This window comes from Chroicocephalus ridibundus, chromosome 2 (genome assembly GCF_963924245.1).
Source record: "Chroicocephalus ridibundus chromosome 2, bChrRid1.1, whole genome shotgun sequence".
Lineage (NCBI taxonomy): Eukaryota > Metazoa > Chordata > Aves > Charadriiformes > Laridae > Chroicocephalus > Chroicocephalus ridibundus.
Genome location: NC_086285.1, coordinates 134,201,800 through 134,222,905, shown reverse-complemented (window position 1 = coordinate 134,222,905; position 21,106 = coordinate 134,201,800). Strand labels below are relative to the sequence as shown.

Here is a 21,106-nt window from a genome sequence, read left to right as displayed (position 1 = left end):
GTGACAGTGTCAAAGTTCCCATTTTTTGTTCCAGCGCAGAATAAAAATATGAGTAAAACCTTCTGTGTTTCTTGCAAAATGCAGTTATGATTTTGTTTAGTGTTCTTATTATGAACTGATGAAGAGAAAGTAACTTTATGTTTTGTGATTCTGGTATCATTTCAGTGTACGACTGAGGAGAAAACAGTGTTGGAATATTGAAAGGTGGCAGCTTACATGAGACTGATTGGAAAATTCAATGCCTATTTATGAAGGTGATTTCAGCTGTGGATTCTGTGGTGCCCATAAATTAAGTCTGCTGGTATTTCAGTGCTTGGATGAAAACCTGTAAGTACTGAAAGTGCAGTTTAAAAGGTAATTTGAGTCATTTTAGTGGGGGAAAGTTTATTGGCTGACAGGCTAAAATTGAGTCAGCTCGATTAACAACCGGTCTTGAATATAACCGTTAAAAGTTGGTATTTCATTTGGAGAAAGCCACAGTTTAGAGTTAAGTATGCAGACTCTTTTCAGAAGACCAGGGCCTGGAAAATGGCTTGCTGTCACCACAGATAAGTAATGAATTTTTTTGTAGACACTTGCACTATTTTCTTATGCAGGCAATTGAGGCCTGTGGTCTGTGAGGTATTCTGAAACCTTTGAAAAACACCCAACCCGCTACATAATACAATATAGTCTAAATTCCACCCCCTGCTCCCTGCCCCGATTTTTATCTTTCTTTAATATAGAAGAATGGATATGGGTTTCAACAGACCAAAAAATGGTCTGAACAAATGTTAGTCAACTTTTGATTCATTTTTTTCTACATTCAATGAAAATTTGCATTCAGAGAGTCAGCAGAAACATGATTTAAACCTATACAGTAAATTAAGGTTTAATGATATCTTGACTGTTTAGGTTGTTTTCTTTCCTAATAGTTACATTAGAAATTGTTGGTGTTTTCCTCTGAATAGATTAGAGGGAGGTACTTTTATGCAAACCTACTTACATCTCAGTACTTTGTCAGTATGATCTCTATGACCTCCTGTGTTCCTGGTCTGCCAAGAATATTTCTTTCTTTAGGACCTAATCCCAATCACATAGTACACTTGCAGCTTTGCATAAAATAGTTTGCCTGCCTTCTAGCTGCATTTGTGTTCAGCTGCAGGTCAGCTAAAATAGCGGAGATTTACTGTATCTCATTTTCTTGATAGCATCAAGTCCATTCCTTTCTTAGGCCGGAGTTGGGATGAGGTGCTGGGGTGCTAGATTTTCTTTGCAATAAGCTCCATGAGAAAGAATAGAGGGAGAGCAGAAAATGGGAAAAGACTTAATAGCTAGAACAGAAAGATCTCCTAATCTCATGGCATGACTGGAGATTTTTAGCTGTGTTCAAACTACGGCAGTGTATCCCGGTCCCTTGACTTTCCAGGCTCAGCGATTATCGGTAAATGCTCCCACTCTGTTTCTCCAGCGTGACCTAGTCTCCTTTCTGTGCAGTCAGAATTTGGAGGGTCAGAGGACTTACACAAGGCCCAGGTCTTGCTGCAGGGTGGAACAACGGGGCAGCTGGAACGTGCATCTAGAACTGCAGTTTTGGAGATAGTTTTGGGTACTATGGATAGACTGTGGGCTGCAAACCCCATTGAAAAATATATAAAACTCAAAATCCTTTATTTGAAATGCAATTATTCAGATAAATGCCAAGAAGAAAAAACTGGGAGAAACAATATGAAAGATGTGGGTTTTGTTTTTAAGGAAAGAGAAGACTGGGAATGTGTTTGAGGTAGAATAGGAAAATGGAACCAATTTAGATTTATGTACAGTGCTCCATATTCAGAGAGGGAACCCTTAACTTAAAAGCTGAAAGGGGAGTTCTGCAGTGCAGCGAACTGGGTCTTGAGGTATGTGTAGCACAATGCGGTTGTGAAGCTAAAGCATGCCCCTGAGCTCTGTCATAATAACTATAATCAGTATGTTCACCAGAGGGCCGAGTTTGGTCCTCCATTTCTATTTCATTGTAGTACCGTTCAGATGCAGAAATTAAAAACCAGCTTTATATTTTGAAGATTAGAAAATCATATTCCTTATTTTCTGAATGGTAGAGATGCTCTATTATAGTCGCATTTGCAGCAAAACTTTACCTGTAAAAAAAAATTAGTTATTTCCGTGACTCATCTTGAGATAGAAAAATAATTCCCAGTACAACTTACATTTTCTTTCACAGTTTTTGAGCTATAAAAAAATTGATTCACTTCAGGCAAAAAGGTGCTGGGGTCCAAGCTAGGTTGTTGCTTACTAGTAAATTGAACAAGAAATCGGTTTATCCACCACCTCTGAATATTAGGCTGAATTACCTAGGTTTCACTATCCCAGAAAAGGCTGCTAAAACTTTCCATGCTTCTGCTTTCAATCCTGCAGGCAGTAACATTTACTCACCCTCGTAAAGTCATTTGAGGTCTTGTATCTATGATAGTGTGAGTAGTAATTAGCAGTAATGCTGAACAAATAGGGAAAAAAAGGCTTAGAAGCACTGTATTTAATTCTTTTTTTTTTTTAAATAATGGATTCTGACTTTATTTGCATAGCCAAATGATTTATTTCTGTACACACTGTCTGCCAGAGATCCCTGTATAATATTGTCAAGTAATGAAATCTAAAGACACTATGGATTATTGTTTTGGTATATATGCAATGTTCAATGTAAAGTGGTTTCATGCAGAGAACTGAAATGAGACACAGATGATTCATTTACACATTTATTTACTATCCTGCTTATTCTATCAGACTGAAATGGAGAACAATGCATTTATTTTACAGACATTTGACATAAATTAAACAGATATTTTGATGTTGAACAATTGTACAGACTACAACATGCATATTAATATGTAGATTGGTGTAGAAATATTTAGTTGATCGGCAAAATCTAGTATGACAAAAATAATAATAACATTTTCTTTTTTATGAAGTTAAAATGCAGCTGATATGGAGACATTGATACGAATACCACTAAATGTGAGAAGTTATTAGTCTACTGGAATCAGATGGTTAGCTGAAAAAATAAAGCTATTGTCAAACAGACTTACCTACAAAAAGAAATTAAATCAAGATGTTTCTAACAAATACAATAATAATGAAAAAAAGCATGTTTGATGCAATTACCATTGCAAAATGCCCTATTATTCCCCTGCCCCACCCCCAAATACAAACAATGCATGAAGCAAAAGCAGCATATTCTCCCATAAAATGTCTGGGGCATTTTGTAAAGGCAGATGAATGAGATTAGACAAGACTTATCACAGATGCTTTTATCTCCTAGTGACACTTCTTTTAAAGAAAGATATGTTGTTAATATAGCAATTTATGATGAAATGGTGCTAATTCTGTAAAATTGAACAATAGTGAAGACACTGCTATCGCGCCAAGAGAACTTGAAAAAATACTGTTGTGCTTTTTTTTTGTTTGCAGCATTCAGAGCATTCACAGAGGAATACAAAGTAAAGTTCATTAAACTCAATAAAACTAATAATAGTCATGCTACCATATCTATGAAACTAACACAGTAATAACTTATGAACATGAATTAGTACATATTCTTAGTTGATATTTACAGTGATCTTAAAGCAATAGGCTATGTATTCAACTCTTAGGTTCTTTGTACAGTAATCCCTCCATGTTTCAGCTTGTCAGCATGGCTCCTTTGACTTTTTAAAGAGTTATATAGGTAAAACTCTGCATAACTCTTTGAAAATTTAGAGGTATAAATCCAGAACTCTGCATCCTAGCAGAAGTACCCATGAATGTCCCCAACAGTGCTTTTTTCTTAATTTTGTAATACATGTTAGAAACTGTTCCTTTTGCCTAAAGCTATAATATATTGCTCCATCCTTCAGTTCTATACAGGCAGAATTCCCATTGGTGTTCTGCTTAAGGACTTCAAGAACAGGCATAAATGTTTTGTATTCTGAACCTCCACTGAGAGATGCTATCTGAGCAAAACTTTGAGCGAAAATATCAGTATAAGACATATATCCTTCGCCTTGAAATTGTTAAAAGTGTAAGATAAGGAATATACTTTTTATTTCTTGCATTACCTTTTACAAAATATATCCTAGACATCAGAGCAACTAAGCACACGATCAAACCCCTACTCACCCCCAAATTTAAATAAATTTCAACTGATGATCTAAATGGAAAGATATCTAGACATGGTAGATCAGCACAAAATACTCAAGCTGGGCTTCTGCTCCTCCATCACTGCTTAGCCATTTGCACAGCCATTTGCTTTTATTCATACCAGTATAAACTAAGAGTTACTGTTAAGTGAAATAGGGCTACTTGCAGACAGTTTAATCATTCCACTGATTTAACTATTTTGGAGAGAGTGTGGATCTAGTGCTGTCTGTACTGTCTTAACTAAATGTAACACCAACTTTAGAGTAAATTGACTATAGAAATATGCAAGATTTAAGAGTGTGGTCAAAACTGCAAACCACAACTATCCAAGGGCTATCAGGAATTTGTTGTTTACATGATTCCACTTCGGTTAAGTTGGAGAACACACTGGAGACAATTTCATCTTTGCCTAAATATTGCTCTTTTTATGCAATACCAATGATGACAATGGCATTTGCTTTAGTAAGGGATTTAGCCAAGACTACATGGACTGGAGGTAACAACCATGGTAGAGATGGTCTATGTCTACATTAGCAAGTAGTACAACACAACAGAAGCAGATTTGTTGAGGGAAACAGTTTGTGCTGACAATTTACACTAAGTGTATCAGGGGTACTATTTTGGACTAGCTCTAGTCTGGTACCAAGGCCTGAGTGCTTCGTACTGGTTGCAGCACAAGAGGTACTCTCACGGAACGAGTTTTCTGGTTCAGCTTTGTCTAAAAGTAACCCAGTTTGCATGGTCCAGGATTGCTCTATGATGTGAACCAAAGCACAAGAAGCAGGGATAGCCGAGAGATTCAGGTCAAGAGAGCTGTCCTGATTTCCACGAAGATGCCAGTGTAAACATAGCCATGGACTTCCAGGTTTAGAAGTGTACATTACTCCTACTGATGTTAAATATGTATTTAAATTCTTATTTGAGGTAAATTTTACCCTAATGAAATTAATTACCCAGACTGCTCTTAGATTCAGGGTTTACGTTAACCACAGAACTACAGTCAGTGTCTAAGGTAACAACATGTCACCATTCTGTTTGGCTTATAGGTATAATTAGAATAATCTTATCTTTTTGAATTAAATGTTAGCTAATGGCATGTTCCTTAGCTATTTTTAATTAAAAAGAGCAATAATATTTGTATGCTACTTCCTTGTTCTACAATGGGATCCATCTGGATCTGTGTTAGGTGTCATAAAAGAGAATTAAATAGCAATTAATAATATAGGATTATAAGGTATCACTGCTGTTTTGGAAGAAATGTCCATTGCACTAAAGGTTAATACTTCTCAAATATCGTAACACAACATTTCCAAAAAATATTATTTAAACCTGCACCAGAACAAATGCAAAGACAAGTATGTTACTCCACCTGCAGATGTCACATAGTATATGATGACTGAACAAGAAACCATCACACGATGCAAACAATTTTGTCTCTACCTGCCAGTCACCTAACCTTTCTTCATGAAGGAAACTGATAGAGTAGCTGCAAAGGATTTGGCTCCCAGAACACTTGATCTGGTTTAGAGTATGAAAGCATTTCAGCTGGAATTTAAACTGAGTACCACTAAGTAATAAAAACTTATTGAACAAGAGACAAATATTCACACTTACACTGATGGCTCTCAGTAGCATTTAGCAGTCAACTGCTTTTACAAAAGCTCTTGCAAAAGCACTGAAACATCTTGCAGGTTGAGGGGGACATGGGAGGAATTGGAGCATTTTAAAACTAGAAAATATGTGAGGCTGTGAAACAGTATAGCTGCAACAATAACAGAGAGAAATGACACTCAGTTCTTGCTCCTTGGTTCAAATGCAATAGAGTCAATTTAGCCATTTGCACCAGACTACCAAAATGCTTTCCTGATAAACAAGACACGCCTATCATCTCGTTTGGTCGGTTGACTTCTAACTGTTCCCAAGAAGAAGAGAGGGTTGGTCTTTGAAGGGCAATGGGAAGAATTCCAAAGATCAACAAAGATAAAAACACATAGTATCTTCTTTTTCAGGAAAGTCTTCTGAAAAATTATCACTGATCAGATGTTTATGTAAGGAAGTGGGTAATAACATCACTGAAAACCTCAGTAGAGACCTGGTCGTTCTAGGATAAAAATTAAGATGGGGTAGGATTGCAATGAAATCTTTTGCTACTGACATTTTTACCAAGGGTGAACAAGGACAATTTTATATATGTTTTATTATATCTCTGGTTTATATAGTATATTAAAATATGCCTTGTTTACTTACAGTTTTCTGCCTTTCTTCCCCCTTTGCTGTATTTGCATTTCTTGCTTGATCTGTGCTGGCTACTTTGAAAAAAAGTATTTCTTGCATTTTTTTTTTGCTTTTAAAAGATTTTTTGCATGATCAAAATGTTAAACTTTATTCTTTCTCCAAATGGTTCAAAAATTATATGAATGAATAAAACAGTCAGGTAGGCCCTGGATGTTTTTACCAGGCTGACTGTATTTGCAATAGGGCTTGAAAAAGACAACTGGCTTTTGTACTGGACTGTGGTTGAGAGATGAGATTGACTGAGTTAGTTAAATAATTTGAAGGTGAACTTTGTTTCAAGTAGTCCTAAGGAAACAGAAGCTCAGTCTACGTGTTGTGGAAGAGACCTACTTTTAAAAGAACTAGTTGTTTTTTGAGGAATAAAAAGATGTTGCCCAATGCTACCTGTTAGGAAAAGACTCAAGAAGCCAGGTGTCATTTTGATTTATGTATGTTATAGGCAAAAATACAATTTTCTGTACACACTTCTGGTTGCGTAATATTGTGCTAAAAAGCTCAAGTCAGTTGCTCTAGTGTTAGATCAGATGTCACCTCTCTAACATCACTAATGTTTGAATTTTGAGACCAATTTTGACGTGAGGACACAGTGCATTAGATTGCTGCATTAGCACAGAGGCTCCTATGTTCTATACAATGAAACATTAAAAGGCCTTTTTGTGTTTTCATTTTAAAAAAGTGTATTTTATATAAATTCTATAGTGCAATAACTTCCTACACCATGTTACATTCTTTACGTTATATGCTTCCCCTGTAAACAGCTTTCCTGAATGAACTAACTTTGCAATTTGTGCGATATATTATTCCCCCCACCCTAGATTTGGATTAATGTGACTATTTCCTCAAAAATTGTTCTGATTACTCTGTGAACATCTTTTAAATGTGTACATTTGGTTTCATCATTGAAAAGGAATTAAAACTTTGATTCAGAATTCTGCAGTTAGTATAAAATATAAAAAATAGATTAATTGCAAAGCTATCTCCCTGAACAATCTTCATTTTCCAGTGATACGAAGAGTCAGACCCCTTTCGGGTGCACAGGGGAGTAACTTCATCTTAAGATTCCTTAGGTTGTTTTGAAATTCCACAACTGTTGGAGACTGACTCCAGATCTCAAAAACAACCCTCCCCTTACTGTGGTGAATGGGTAATAAGTCTGAAATGGCTTCAAAATTTTAGAAAAACAGAAAAATATACTCAGGCAATTTTGCATAATTTGCTACGTAGCAATTCATGATGAATGAAGTGATCCTGGACTGCAGTTCTTACATGTGCTGTACTGGAATGAAAGCTAGGTCCAGTCCTGCAACTGCTCAAGTAGATGTTTTTATCAGGAATTATACATGAGCTAGGTATTCAGGAGTGGATCCTGTGTATGCAGTCAAGACCAGAAAAAACAAATGTCTAAAACTGTGCTTCTGGAATATATTCAGCATAGTCAAAAGTATGTAATTAAATCATACCAAAAGCACTTCTAAAACTTGATCCTTTTGCTTCCAAGATTTCAAAAACCCCAAACATCTGTTAACAAAGAGAACTGCATTTCCTTTGCTTGTACAATTTCAAAATAAATGTGCTTCTCTGAAAACATTTAAAAAACGTCAGTCAATAAGGGCCTGGTCTTCTTATCTGATTTATATAGTTAAAGCTCCTGTTGATTTTAATCAAGAGAGAGAGACTCTTGCCACCCTCATTTATATTTCAGTCAGTCCCTTTTTCCATCAGGCTCCCATTCGTTTCAGGGATTGAGGCTTTGATTTCACCACTATTGAATTAGTGATTTTAATAGGACAGAACCAGGTTTGCATAAAGTTTAGCTCAGAAGAGCTTAAAGACTCAAATATCTGCTCCTGCAATATGTTCCCTATGGCTGGACTCCTCCCTTTGCACCAAGTGGCACAGATCTGAGGGGGCTTTTCCAAAGAGTAAGGGTCACCGGGGAGAAAAAGCACACGGTAGGAACACAACACAGACCTCGGTCTTGCCAGAACAACATCATTATCTTGAATGGGATTTTTCTGTGGATCCAGAGCATGGGATCAGATCCCATTTGGACTTAATTTGGTCTTCATTAGTTCACTAGAATGTAAAGGCAGATTGAACAGGCCCACGTGATTTCATAAAACTGCACATAGAAAATACAGACCAACACTTTAGGCATATAAAAATTGACTGGCATTTAGTTTTAGTCACTGAAAATATCTAGGAAGAAAAAAATAAAAATAAAAATAGAAGATTAATGACTATAAAATACTCAAGAGCTACGGTTTGGAACAGTGAGACACAACATGATTGAAAAATTTTAAGCAGAATGCCATATAAATAGGTAAAACTGAATGCAGCAACAAGTTGCAATGAACTGCAACTGAGAACAAAAAAAATCACTTTTATTTTGAGAATTAATGACCAGACATTTTTCAGAAAAAATAACATTATGTTCCCAGTTTTTCAAATGACTGAAGGGACACCTCTACATTAACTTGTTATGGAAGTTATAAAACTTAAGGAAATATAGAAAACTTTTAATTTTAATTTGTTTTTTAAACCGAAGGATTGTGCTGTGCTCATTGTTTGGCTCAGCCACCAGAATCCATATTTTGGGGATTTTCAAACTTGCCTCTTTTCCATGGGCCAGGCTTGAGTGAGGTCTGTGGCATCAGCCCAGCCATTTCAAGCAGAGGGCAATGTTGCAACAAAAATGGTTGCTCTTTTACATTACATGCATTAGGTGCCTGACTTTTACACATTTAAGTGACAGAAAATGATATTTAAGTAAAAATTAACTTAGGTCCAATATAGGAGGTGGAAGCCTGCTGTTACAAACCATGTGTTGGTTGATCTAAAGTGCTTTTAAGGCTTCCGTTCTTGCTGTCTCAGTGTCTTTGCAACACTTGCTGTTACAGTGCTAACCTGGAAGAAGCGTTCACTCTTTTCTGTGCACGGGGAAGTGAGAGACCCAGTCTCTGGCAACAAGTCCCTGGAGCAGCAGGGAACTGATGCTGGAATTTCTAAACACCTTCTCAGACTTTTAACTGCAGGACCCTCTGTCTATTAGCTGCAAGGCTGGACTGCTGCTCTTACCCAACTGTTGGGAGTGTCCAATTTCAGAAGAAAATCAGAGGACAGCAAAAAAATACCTCTATTTTTTTTTCCTAATTAAAAAAAAAAAAGAAAAGAAAAAAGAGAACATTTTGTAGGACATGCTATGTATTATCGCATAGGAAGCTGTTGGTGCTGGATAAAAAAATGACAGCTTTTTTCAGACAGTTGTTAGATGGGTACTTTGTAATGAAGGCTTTGGTTCAGCATCTCTCTTACAAAGCTGGAGAATAGAGAAACCAAAGATGCTTTGGCAGGATTGACATTTCCCTTTATTTAAGTATAGGGGAAAGCCTATACTTTGCTTTTGGAACAGCCATGGGCGGGTGGGTTGAGGCAAAGTTGGTGAGTTAGGTGATACCTTCTGTCAGTCCAAATGATTGAACTAAAAAACAGATAAGCTTCGGGGCACGGAAGACCTGGGGCAAGTCACTGGAAGCCTGCTTTGTCCAGCTATATGATTTGTGATAATAAAAGGTACAACTTCTACCCTCTACAAAGCTTGTGTCTTATCCCTTACACCATCAGGGCTTCAACAACGTTGCCATTATTGAAGTATGGGCACTGCACGTAAAGAAAAGGGAAAGAGAGCTCAAAGATCATGTGGAAGCAAATATTGTTAAATCAAAGGAAAAAAAAGAATGTGGGTAATATTTTTTTTTAATACCAAGTTAAGAGAAATATTCTAAGAGATTGAGAACTTTTGGATATGTCTATGTAGCCATTTGGCACTATTTATTGCCACAGAAATAACTCTTGTATTTTTTTTTTTATTTTAAAATGGAACATTTTAAAACAAAACCTTTTTTTTTCTTAGTTATGAATTGTTGGCAGTTTTCTATAAAAATATCAAATGCTTCAAGTTCTGGTCATTAAATCTTTGCTTTTCCTCACAGAATCATTAATTAAACTGACAAACGCAATACCTAAAGTTATGCAAATAAAAAAACCAAACCATCATGATTTACAGCACAGATGAACTAAAATACTGTAGTCCTTAATTAACAGATATACTCATGAGCTTTTTAACAGAAAGCAAGATACGTGAGATGCTTTAAGTAGAAGTTGCAATTTTGCAACATAAGTCTGTACAAAACCTCCAGGCAGCACGCTGTGAAGGAAGTACCTGTGTCCCAGGAAATGCTTTTTCCATAAATCCTTGTTAACAGTAGCTTTCCCCCCAACCCCAAACTATTTACAAATATATGCATTTTGCAAGCTCAGAGCACCTTGTTTCACATCTTTATGAATGCATGCACTGACATTTCATCCTTTCATGTGCAAATTCTAAAATTCTTTATAACCAAGAAAACAAAAAAAAGTTAAAAGAGTTCAAAATCTGTCTACAATCAGAAGTGAAAGGATCAAAAATGTCAGATGTTGCAGAACACTGGCTCCTAACAGAGCTCTCTTTATTTTATTCACTGTTCTTGAGTCATTTTTCCCCATTTTTTTCAGTTTGTTACAAAAAGCAGTCTTTTTTTTTTTAAATTAAACAGTATTTAAACTAAACAACTTTTCATGCCATGCAAAAATAACATTTTATGCACTTTTTTGAGGCTTTCCATGTTTCAGTTCATAGGCATTACTAACTGTGTTTTAAGAAAAAATATTTTTATTGCTTTTGTAACTAGTCACATGCTAGTTTCACGTGTCGGACAGTAACCAGTTTCTCCTGGACTTGAATGAATTTCTGGGGCAAATAAGTGGTTTTCCATTTTGTGGCCTTCTTGGTTACTGTCTTTCTTTACCTCACCCACAGCATGGTAAATGTCTTGGGTACAGTTGTGGCTCATGCTTTTGGGTGAAGAGCTGACCTGTGGCTCCTCTGTTAAATGGTTGCCATCACTGTGTTTATCCCCACAGCAATTTGTCTTGACATCCTGTTGCTTTTCCTGTTTTATACCATGTAACTCCATAAACTCTTCTTCTTCTCCAGTGTCTATTTCAGTGAAGCTCCTCCTCTCTTTTGAAGGGAAAGTGAAAATCTTTTGTTTGGGAAAGAGAGGGGATGATTTTTTAACAGGTCCCTGACAAAGTGCTGATGCGTCAGCACCAAGTAGAGGTCGTTCACCTTGGGGTGAATTTTCTTCTAGGAGAATGGTGCTGATGTGCTGAGGGGTGGCCTGTGTGAAGTCTGCTCCTGCCATTACTGGCAGTGGCCTTGCAGTGCTCGGTGGAGTTTGTGGAGCACCACCTCTATTGTCTTTAAAGTTAACTTTAAGGGATCTAGATTTTAATGGGTTGCTACCTTTCAGGGAACTTTTGGGGCTTTCCATGGCAGTGTCTAAATGCAAATGACCATGCAAAACAGTCTGGGATCCACTGCCGTCACTGACAAGAGCTCTGTCGATTGGATTATAGTCAAAGGTGACATCGGTTGGAGAAAACATTCTGTCTTTTGTGAATGGTATAAACTGAGAACTCCTTACTCTTTGGTTGTCTTCCAGGTTAACAGCATCAGCTGGAAATCTCATTTGAAAGTGAGAGCCAGGAAACAGAGAAAGGGGAGACCTCTCTGTTTCCGTGAAGTCGGTCGCACAACTGGCAAAACTGTCAATACTGGATGTGCTTCTCATGTCTGTTATGATGTCCGTAGGTCCAGCTGGCAATGGATCTCTCTGACCTGTAACTTCTTCCATTTCTATTTCTTCTTCATACACAGGTGGCTTTGCTGACTGGTCTTGGTAACCAGCATTAAGATTAGGCTGAGACTGAGTTTTAGTAATTTCATTATACAACATCTCCAGTTTTTGGGCACTGAGGTGCTGCGGGCTGGAGGATGCTGCAGCATTGTTTAATTGCTCGTGGGAGTCTTGTTGACTAACTTCTTGGTATTTGTTCTCATAAGACTTGTTTGAGCTTGTTTCAGACATTGTCCTTCTGGCCCATTTCCACCGGCTTGGGGACAGGTGGTTGTCATCAGGTGTCTCCTTTGGATTGGCTGCTTCTCCAGGCTTACCTGAATCTACTGCTACGTCTATCATTTCCATACTGCGAGCAAAGGCATCTTTCAGGTTCATGGAGACAATGCTGCCATTTCTTTTAGCTCGCTCAAGTGCTTCTCTCCTTTTAATTGCCTTCTCCTGTCTTTTCTGTTCCTTATAAAACTCTGAGAAATTGTTCACAATAATTGGTATGGGCAGGGCTATGACCAGCACTCCAGCAATACAGCAAAGTCCTCCAACTATTTTACCTAATAATGTCTTAGGATAAATGTCACCGTATCCTACAGTAGTCATAGTGATTGTTGCCCACCAGAATGATGCAGGGATACTGGTAAATTTTGTAGCATCCTCATCCTTTTCAGCAAAGAACACAAGACTTGAAAATATCATTATTCCCATGGCTAAAAATAATATCAACAAGCCCAATTCATTGTAACTCCGCCTGAGCGTAAAACCTAAAGATTGAAGGCCTGTTGAGTGTCTGGCGAGCTTAAGAATCCTTAGGATCCTCATAATACGAAATATCTGAACCACACGTCTGACGTTTTGGAACTGCAGGACACTTTTATTGGACTCTGTGAGGAAAATGGTGACATAGTATGGCAAGATAGCCAGTAAGTCAATGACATTTAATGGGCCTTTGAAGAACTTCCACTTATTTGGTGAGGACAGAAAACGCAAAAGGTACTCCATGGTAAACCAAGCAATACACACAGCTTCAACGTGTGCTAGCTGAGGGTTGTCATTTGGCTGCCCAAATTCATCTATTTCTTGAAGCTCTGGCAGTGTGTTAAGAGACAAAGCAATAGTGGACAGTACGATGAACAGAATGGACACAATGGCCAAAATCTGTAAAACAAAATAAACAATGTTTTGGTTAGACTGATAACAAGTGTATTTGTCAGGGCTTGCTTAAATCCTTTCAAGTGTGCGTGTGTCAAATAAACTCAGAATGGTGGCAGCTGCTTTGGCTGCTGCATTCATTATTTTTTTTTGATGTTTTGATTTTTGCACAGAGAGAAAACATTAGAATCCTCTTGGACACGGTCAAAACCTGATAGTTTTACTGCCTATAGTAAGACAGTTCATTTCAGAAAGCAAGCCATGACTGGTCTTACCATTTTTAGATTACAATGGGAGGTGATATTTTTTATTGCAAGTTACCAAGTGAAGGGTATAAAGTTTCTGCTAATGTGCAGAACATTATTAATTTTCTGCATTAAGTTTAATTATGTAAAACTTTACACAGTGTGGAGAAGCGATTAGGAAATACCGTGTGTAAGCTGTCTATTTAGTACTCCATAGGGCACACCTTCCTAGCCTTGTGTAAATTTATGAGACGAAAGTCAAAGTTCATAAAAATAAATGAGCAGCATTGTTCAGGAGACTAGTCCTGCCGAATTGCCATGTCTAGACAAATTTCAGCTGCTACAAGAATTGAAGGTATTGGCCCTGAATTAGGTTGAGAGCAAGATGTTAAAAAGTAAGCAGTAGTATGAAGGTGAGCCCAGTTTCTCATCATGATTAAAATGTTTAAGTAGACAAATGCTTCCTAGAAATAATGTTTCAATTTCTGTCCCAGGAGGTAGGTTTTCTGAAATATTTTGTCATTCATTTTGCTAAAGTTCAGGCACGTCCATACCTCACAGCCTTCAATTTTTCCTGTCGTAGCTGGTCATTCTCATTTACAGAATGAATATTATGAGAAAAGGAATGAATCTATCAGAGAACCTAATGGTTTTGATACAAAGTTTAGTTATTTATACTCAAAGGAATATGGGCAGCTTTGAGATAGTGTGTGAAGTGTTAAAGTGATGCAAAAACTATTATAAAACTTTACTTTGAAAAAAATATATTGCTTTGGTTAGAAGTCTTAAGTAAATCCAGGTTTCTATTAGAAACACTAAAATAAATTGTTTTCTGTTTTAAAGCTCAGTTTAAGCTCATTCGTAAAAGCATTCGCTCTCATTTCTCAGAAATGGTACTGTTAAATAGATTCGGTGATGTTTGGTGTACTTCCAAGGACACACTAAGTCTGACAAAATTGCTGTAATAGCCAAGACGACTGGGTAAGCTTCAGCTAAGCAGAATGCAGCTGTGATGAATATATGGAGAGAGATTCATCACAGTGGCGATAACAGCTCCAGAAATGGAAAGGCCACCTCACTCTAACGTTGAGAAAAATAGCAATAAGCCTGTTTCATCTAGGGGTTACTAAGGACAAATACAGCTCTCTAAGCACAAACTGAAACTGCTTATGGTGTGAGGGTCCGTATTTGGCACCATCTTGTACTCACGCGCTATCTTTGGCCTTTTTCAGCTAATAATAGTACAGAACAGGTAGCACCTTTCATATTTTGAAGTACTCCAAACAGATTTGTATCTTTCCCTACCAGTGCTGCTTCTGCCTTTTTTTTTGTTTTCTTTTTGGCTGTATTTATTGGAGGAATAAGATCCATTTATTTCTCCTGCCAAATGAGTTGTGGACCACCTGTCTTCATCCTTCATACAGCCCATTCAGAAAACATACTCTGGTTAATCTATCCTATTTAGAAGGGCTATACATCCCTTTAAAACAACAGCAAAAGAAGCCAATCTTAGTAAAGAATGAAGGCAATAACACTGCATACCTAGGCAGGGCTGAATAATGAAATCGTGACGTCCTGTAGCTAGGACAGAGGCACACAAAAGGCCACACTGTTGGAGAGCAATAACTACCTTTCAAACTGTGAAAGCTGCCTATATCGGATTTCACTGTGAAAAAGTTTGAAGCTTAAATAAAGTATACTAGGTTCTCCACTTCACTGAAATTATTGTGAAATAATTAGTGCATGCTCGACTTCTCCAACGTACTCAGTAACATACTTTCAGAATTCAAAGAGGAAATAAACATGGCACAGATCTGAATTGTTGAGCTTGCAGTTTCTGTCAAACTGATTGCTTCCTTGTTGGGCCAGCATCACAATGTAAATAACAGCATAGGAAAAAGCTGTACAATACAAGGACACAGTTACTTGGCATGTGTTGTTCTTGAAAAATAAAATCATGAGAATGGATCTGCCTTATTGTCATCAGACTGGTTTTAGTTAGGAAACACTGGCATTTCAGTCTTGTCATAGAAAATTCATTTTATACCTAAATGTTCACCAGCATACAAAAGATCCTAGAAAAGAGGTGAGTCAATGTATAGCACCCCTTCTTACACTGTGTCACACTGCTAAAAAAACTCCGCGCATTTTATGTCTTGAATACAAAACTTTGTTGTTCAGAGTTGCCACCCAGGGTGTTTTATTGACAACAACCATCTATCTGTTTGTTCCAGCCATTCATTCATATGCTGGTAACACGGAAGCCTGAACTCTGTCAGCTATTTGAATAAAATCTACAGAATAGCACGCCTGGAATTTTTAGTGTTTGATACATATCACCTATAAGCATGAGTCTGTTCTTGGTGAAAAAAAATGCAGCAAAAGAAAGTATTTTGGTTTCTTCTCATGTAAGTATCTCAAGCTTTTGTTTGTCTTGGACTTTGTTGTGTAATTAAAGTTGTGCATCATTCCACGCACAGTATGTTTTAATTATTGCAATTGATTAAATTTTACAACTCATTAGGCAAAGAATGGCAGGGGATCACTAGGAAGAACAACAGCAACTATGAGAAAAAGAAGAAAAAAAAGGGACTGTGTATTCTGAGTCTACATAATGAACACTTTGCAGATAGTATTATGCTGGTAAACCCTCATAGACCAGATACACCTTAAATTAACAGAAGCACTGATTTTATAAGAAAGCCTGTAGCAATCTGCTCAGCCAGCTATGCTGGTACAGAAGAGTAAATAAAACCTCCACTGACTGAATCTTTACCAGCAAAAGTTCCTGTGTTCTGGACACATTTCTGGAACTGTATTCTGGACTGAAATGCCTGGAAAATTTTGCATGCTCCAGGTAGTCAGTCTAAGACCACAGTTTAGCTATATAATTCTTGATATATTTAATCTGCATTTCAGAATATAAACAATATTCTGTTTAAATGAGAGATTCTGGCAGTTTATGTCATTTATCCATGGCTCTGCAAAAACACATAAAGATCCAACTCTTATTAAACTTTAAAAATATTTCCGTATAAATTGCAAAATGCTTCTAAAAGAATGGACATATTTAAATTCCTTTCTTAGGGGCTGGATATGAAACATTTGAATCTGCTGCTGAGGCAATGAATAGTAAAATATTCCTTGAGTTAACAATGCAGTCTTACCAGGCTGCTCCAGATACTTTTGTTTCTGATTTTTGTGGGGGCAAAACCTGGTAGCAATCTGAAAATGTAGTCATTTCCCAGGATTAAATTGCCACTAAAATGTGGCCTTTTTTTTCCTGTGCATTCATCTCATTACTCATTATTACCAGCACCGTGAGGATTTCTGCATAGAATGAGCACACAAATTGAGGCAGAAAAGAAAGGTGTAATGGAATAGGCTTCAAATTGTTCCTTGCAGTTCTTCAACAACTGATACTGTGAAAAGGCTCCTGACATAACTGATGTGCCAGTGTTACTTTTATATAAAGCAGAGAAAAAGTATACATGAGGATCACACTAAAGTGTAACTGCTCAGGGAAAGTTCAGTTGAGCCATATCTAACAGCAAATGCAGCATATTTGGTTAATACAGGTTTCAATCAGGTAAAACTGTATTAAAAATGTTGTTCCTTAGTTTTTGTTCCAGGGTGGGAGCTAGGGTAGGATCTAGACCATTTAAATAACAGACAGCAATATTGTCTCATTACTTTTCAAATCTGTAGCTTCCATAGGCACTGAAATTCATCAGACTGTTACATATTCTTCTCTAGCTCTGGCTTTAGAAAAAAACTCAGAAAAAGTAGTCACCATTCAGCTTTTGAAAGACTTCTGATAAGTTCCTGGAGAACTATATCAAGTTTCTTGGGCACTTAGCTAAATATTCTCAGAAGCATCTGCTCTTGGGAAAGAGGTGTCTAGATCTAGATTTGGGCAGTTATATAGCTGGAGTTGGTCTGGCTTCTTCAGAGAACCCTGAGAGCTACCAAGTGCTGTAGCCAGCAGGCCGTGCTGTATCTTCCATGAAAGTGCCCTTAGCCTGCAGCACAGAGCTCCCAGCTTGCGCCCAGACAATCCACCGAGTCACAGCCACACTGGCAGAAGCAGAAGGTCAGATCATGGAGGTTTTCGTTTCTCTCAGGGAGTAAGCCCATGAAAGTGGAAGACATAATTGTAGGCTCGATGGGAAGTTTACGGAAATCAGTTTAAATCAGCGGCATCCTTGACTGTCGACAGTCTTCAGATTGTGATATTGAGTTTGCAACTGAATAGAACAAAAAGTTTTGCTCAGTAGGAGCACTGTCTTGTACATCTGCCTAAATCTGTGTGTGTCCTGTTCTTGACACCTGGGACCATCCAAACGAGATGCTCATCGGAGCAGCAAAGACAACACTACAAATTGAGCTGCCTTCCAACTATAAGCATTATCACACGAGGAATTTGAAGAATAGTCAGGACATCAGTCTGTAGGTATTTAGGGGAACGAGCCATTATACTTTCCTTTAGCAACGCAAAGGACAAGCACATTTTTACATTGGTACAAGGATATTTTACCAGCTAGTAATAGCACTTATCAGTACAGCACCATGGCACTGCCTTCAGCAGCTGCCACTGCTGTTCCTTGCTAGACACTGCAGAACAAGGCCATGAGACAGCATCTCTGTCTCTGGTCTCTTCGTTGTCTCCCTTCATCGTGTCCCCGGGATTTCCCAGTTACAAGCACCACCTCTTGCTTCTGGCCCACGATTCTACATTGTGCTGCTCTGCAGAGAGGACTGTATTGAGCTCACACCTGCCTGCTGGCAATTCTGCGCTCAAAATGTTTCCTGGTGTGTCACAGCTCACATCATGAACAGTCTGGCAGATTTAGAAGTCTGTTACTTTGAATGTGAGGTTTCAACAGGCCACACTGAAAAAGTTCAGCAAAGCAGCAAGATATTTTGCTACAGATAACAGGGTAGCACTTACTGGCTAATGTCTTTATCTTAATAGTTCTGCAACACTGAAAATTATGTAAGAATAGATGTATTGTATATGTTTGCAAATGCATGCCTAAGGTCATGGAAAAATTAATTACCAGTTACTAAAATTAGACCTCGGTACCAATTTAAAATTATCCTAAAACTATTACTGAGAAATAAATAAGACATCAGTCTCCAGTCAGGTCAGGTACTCTAACCTCAGCCTCCGCTTTTGTCATTATTAGAGCTGAGTCAGTACTTGCAAGAGTGAAGACAGAATTTCATTATATAGTAAGAAAGAAGTTTATATCATTCTGTCATAAAGTCTGAAAACAGACATCCTTTGTAGTTTTCTTACAGGGCCTGCAAACCATCATTACAAGTGGAAAATCTCCACTGCTTATGCACATCTACCCTTTCAGGGTACACCTTTCATCTGTTTTTACCCCTCTAGAATAACCTCTGATTGCAGACTCCTAGCATGGGTCTAACAGCGCCACATAGAATACAGTGTTTAATTTTTGAAAAATAAGATGGAGGAGAGGGGAATAATTTAACAGAATAACATAAATTTAGTTCAGCTTACAGCTCTATCACAGTTGCCCTTTCCGGAGCACGTCTGATAATGGCTCTGACAGCATGTGTAATCACTGAACAGCTTCTCTCTGCTACTCTTGATCTCCTTCCTTGACGACATTATTTAGAATTCTGACCTTTCATTTCCACTTTTTCCTAGATCATTATTATTAATATTTCTTAGGACTGAATTTGAATGTTCTTCATTGATCTTTCAGGGATGTTCATTAAGCCTGACATTAACCTCCACATATGAAGGTTAAGCTCTCAGTGTTGTACTTATCTGTTGCCTAAGTGATGCCCGGTCTTTTCTTTTTGTCTCTTTGCACTGGGATGACTGTCACCTTGAAAGATTAATCTAGAAATGCTCGCTCAGGAAGTTTTCACTAAAGATTTAACAACTAGCTCCATAGACACTCCCTATTATATCTTTAGAGATGAGAAGTGGCAACTAGTTCATCAGTAGATGAGCAGCCACTGCTCTGTCTTCAGTTCTGCTTGACAGACCCAAGTTCCCATTAAGCTAGTGAATTCAAGTACTTCTAGATGTTTATTCATGGTTCCATGAAGTTCAGTGGTGACTCTACCTAAGCAGTCATTTCTGAAGTGGCATATGTTCAGATGTTCAGGGATGTGCTGTCCTGTCAAGATCTCCCAGACTGGGAGCCAACACGTGTAATAGCGAAGCTGAGGGCAGGTAGTCAAAGGGACTGCCTCTGCTTCTGTAATGCGGTGTCCTTCAGGTCTGTGTCTGAGGAGGCTCAAGGGAGGTAGTAATTTGCTGCATACCAATTCCAGTATGCATGGGAGACTAATGATGATAACAGCAGCACGATCATAATGATGTTAAGTCTAGTGGGAGGGGTAATAACAGGTAGTTAAAGCTGAGATTTTACCACTAGGTCACTCAAACTTCAAGCACAGCTATATCTAAGCAAGGTATTTTGAAACTGGCTCCGGTAGGTTTACCTGACCTGAGAAACTACTACTGTCCTGGCACATCCTTCACTTCAGAAGTTCAGTCCTAAAGCCTTTCTGTGTAGCTGATATCCTTGCTGCTTGAGAGCCCTGCGTGAGCTCCATTTTTTTTTCACAAAGCCTTTCCATATCTATCCTTTTTCCACTTTGTGGTGACCATCCCATTCCATAGACTAATATTTGCTTTAGAAGACCTAGAGTCTCAGAGGGGATAAATCTGCTTAGGAAAGGATCCTATATTTGAGAGCAGCCTGGTATGCTTCTGGTTTAAATTAACAGTAATAAAATACATCTCTCCTGCATTCTGTTACAGGTAAATTACTGGTTTTTGCTATTAGGATAACAGCAATAGAATACATCCCTCCTGCACTCTGTGGTGGGGAAACTACATTTACTTAATTACTTGATTATTGCTTTAAGGAAGGATGACCTTGGGGTTTGCACCACCTAGAATTTCAGCATCAGGATTTAGTAAAATGTGGGTTTGAGCATTTGATTATGTCTGAATATGGAGCTGGCTTGGTATAAGGCAATCTTCCAGTGGATAATATGGGAAAATGAGAACCTTGGGAATGTGGACTGAGTCTCTATGAATCTGAACGCAGGGACCATTACAGTCTATGTCGTGATTTCATCTGGGATAGAGTTGACTTTCTTACTAGCAGCTGGTATAGTGCTGTGTTTTGGATTTGGGATGAGAATAGTGTTGGTAAAACACTGATGTTTTTGGTTGTTGCTGGGCAGCCAAGGTCTTTTCTGCTCCTCACACCACCCCGCCAGCGAGCAGGCTGGGGGTGCACAAAAAGTTGTGAGGAGACACAGCCAGGACAGCTGACCCCAACTGACCAAAGGGGTATCCCATACCATATGACATCATGCTCAGTGTTTAAAGCTGGGGGAAGAAGAAGGAAGCGGGGGGACACATTCAGAGTGATGGCATTTTGTCTTCCCAAATAACCATTAAGCGTGATGGAGCCCTGCTTTCCTGGAATGGCTGAACACCTGCCTGCAGATGGGAGGCAGTGA

General features: G+C 38.1%; 1 protein-coding gene across 1 annotated transcript in view; it reads right to left on the bottom strand.

The window, feature by feature from the left end:
- Positions 1–2,607: 2,607 nt before the first annotated feature.
- The window catches only part of KCNB2 (potassium voltage-gated channel subfamily B member 2), a 202,475-nt gene continuing 183,976 nt past the window's right edge, over positions 2,608–21,106 (bottom strand). The window contains exon 3 of the mRNA XM_063327045.1: positions 2,608–13,343. Coding sequence (XP_063183115.1) covers positions 11,181–13,343 — 2,163 coding nt within the window. The 3' untranslated portion in view covers positions 2,608–11,180. The remainder of the gene's footprint in view (positions 13,344–21,106) is intronic.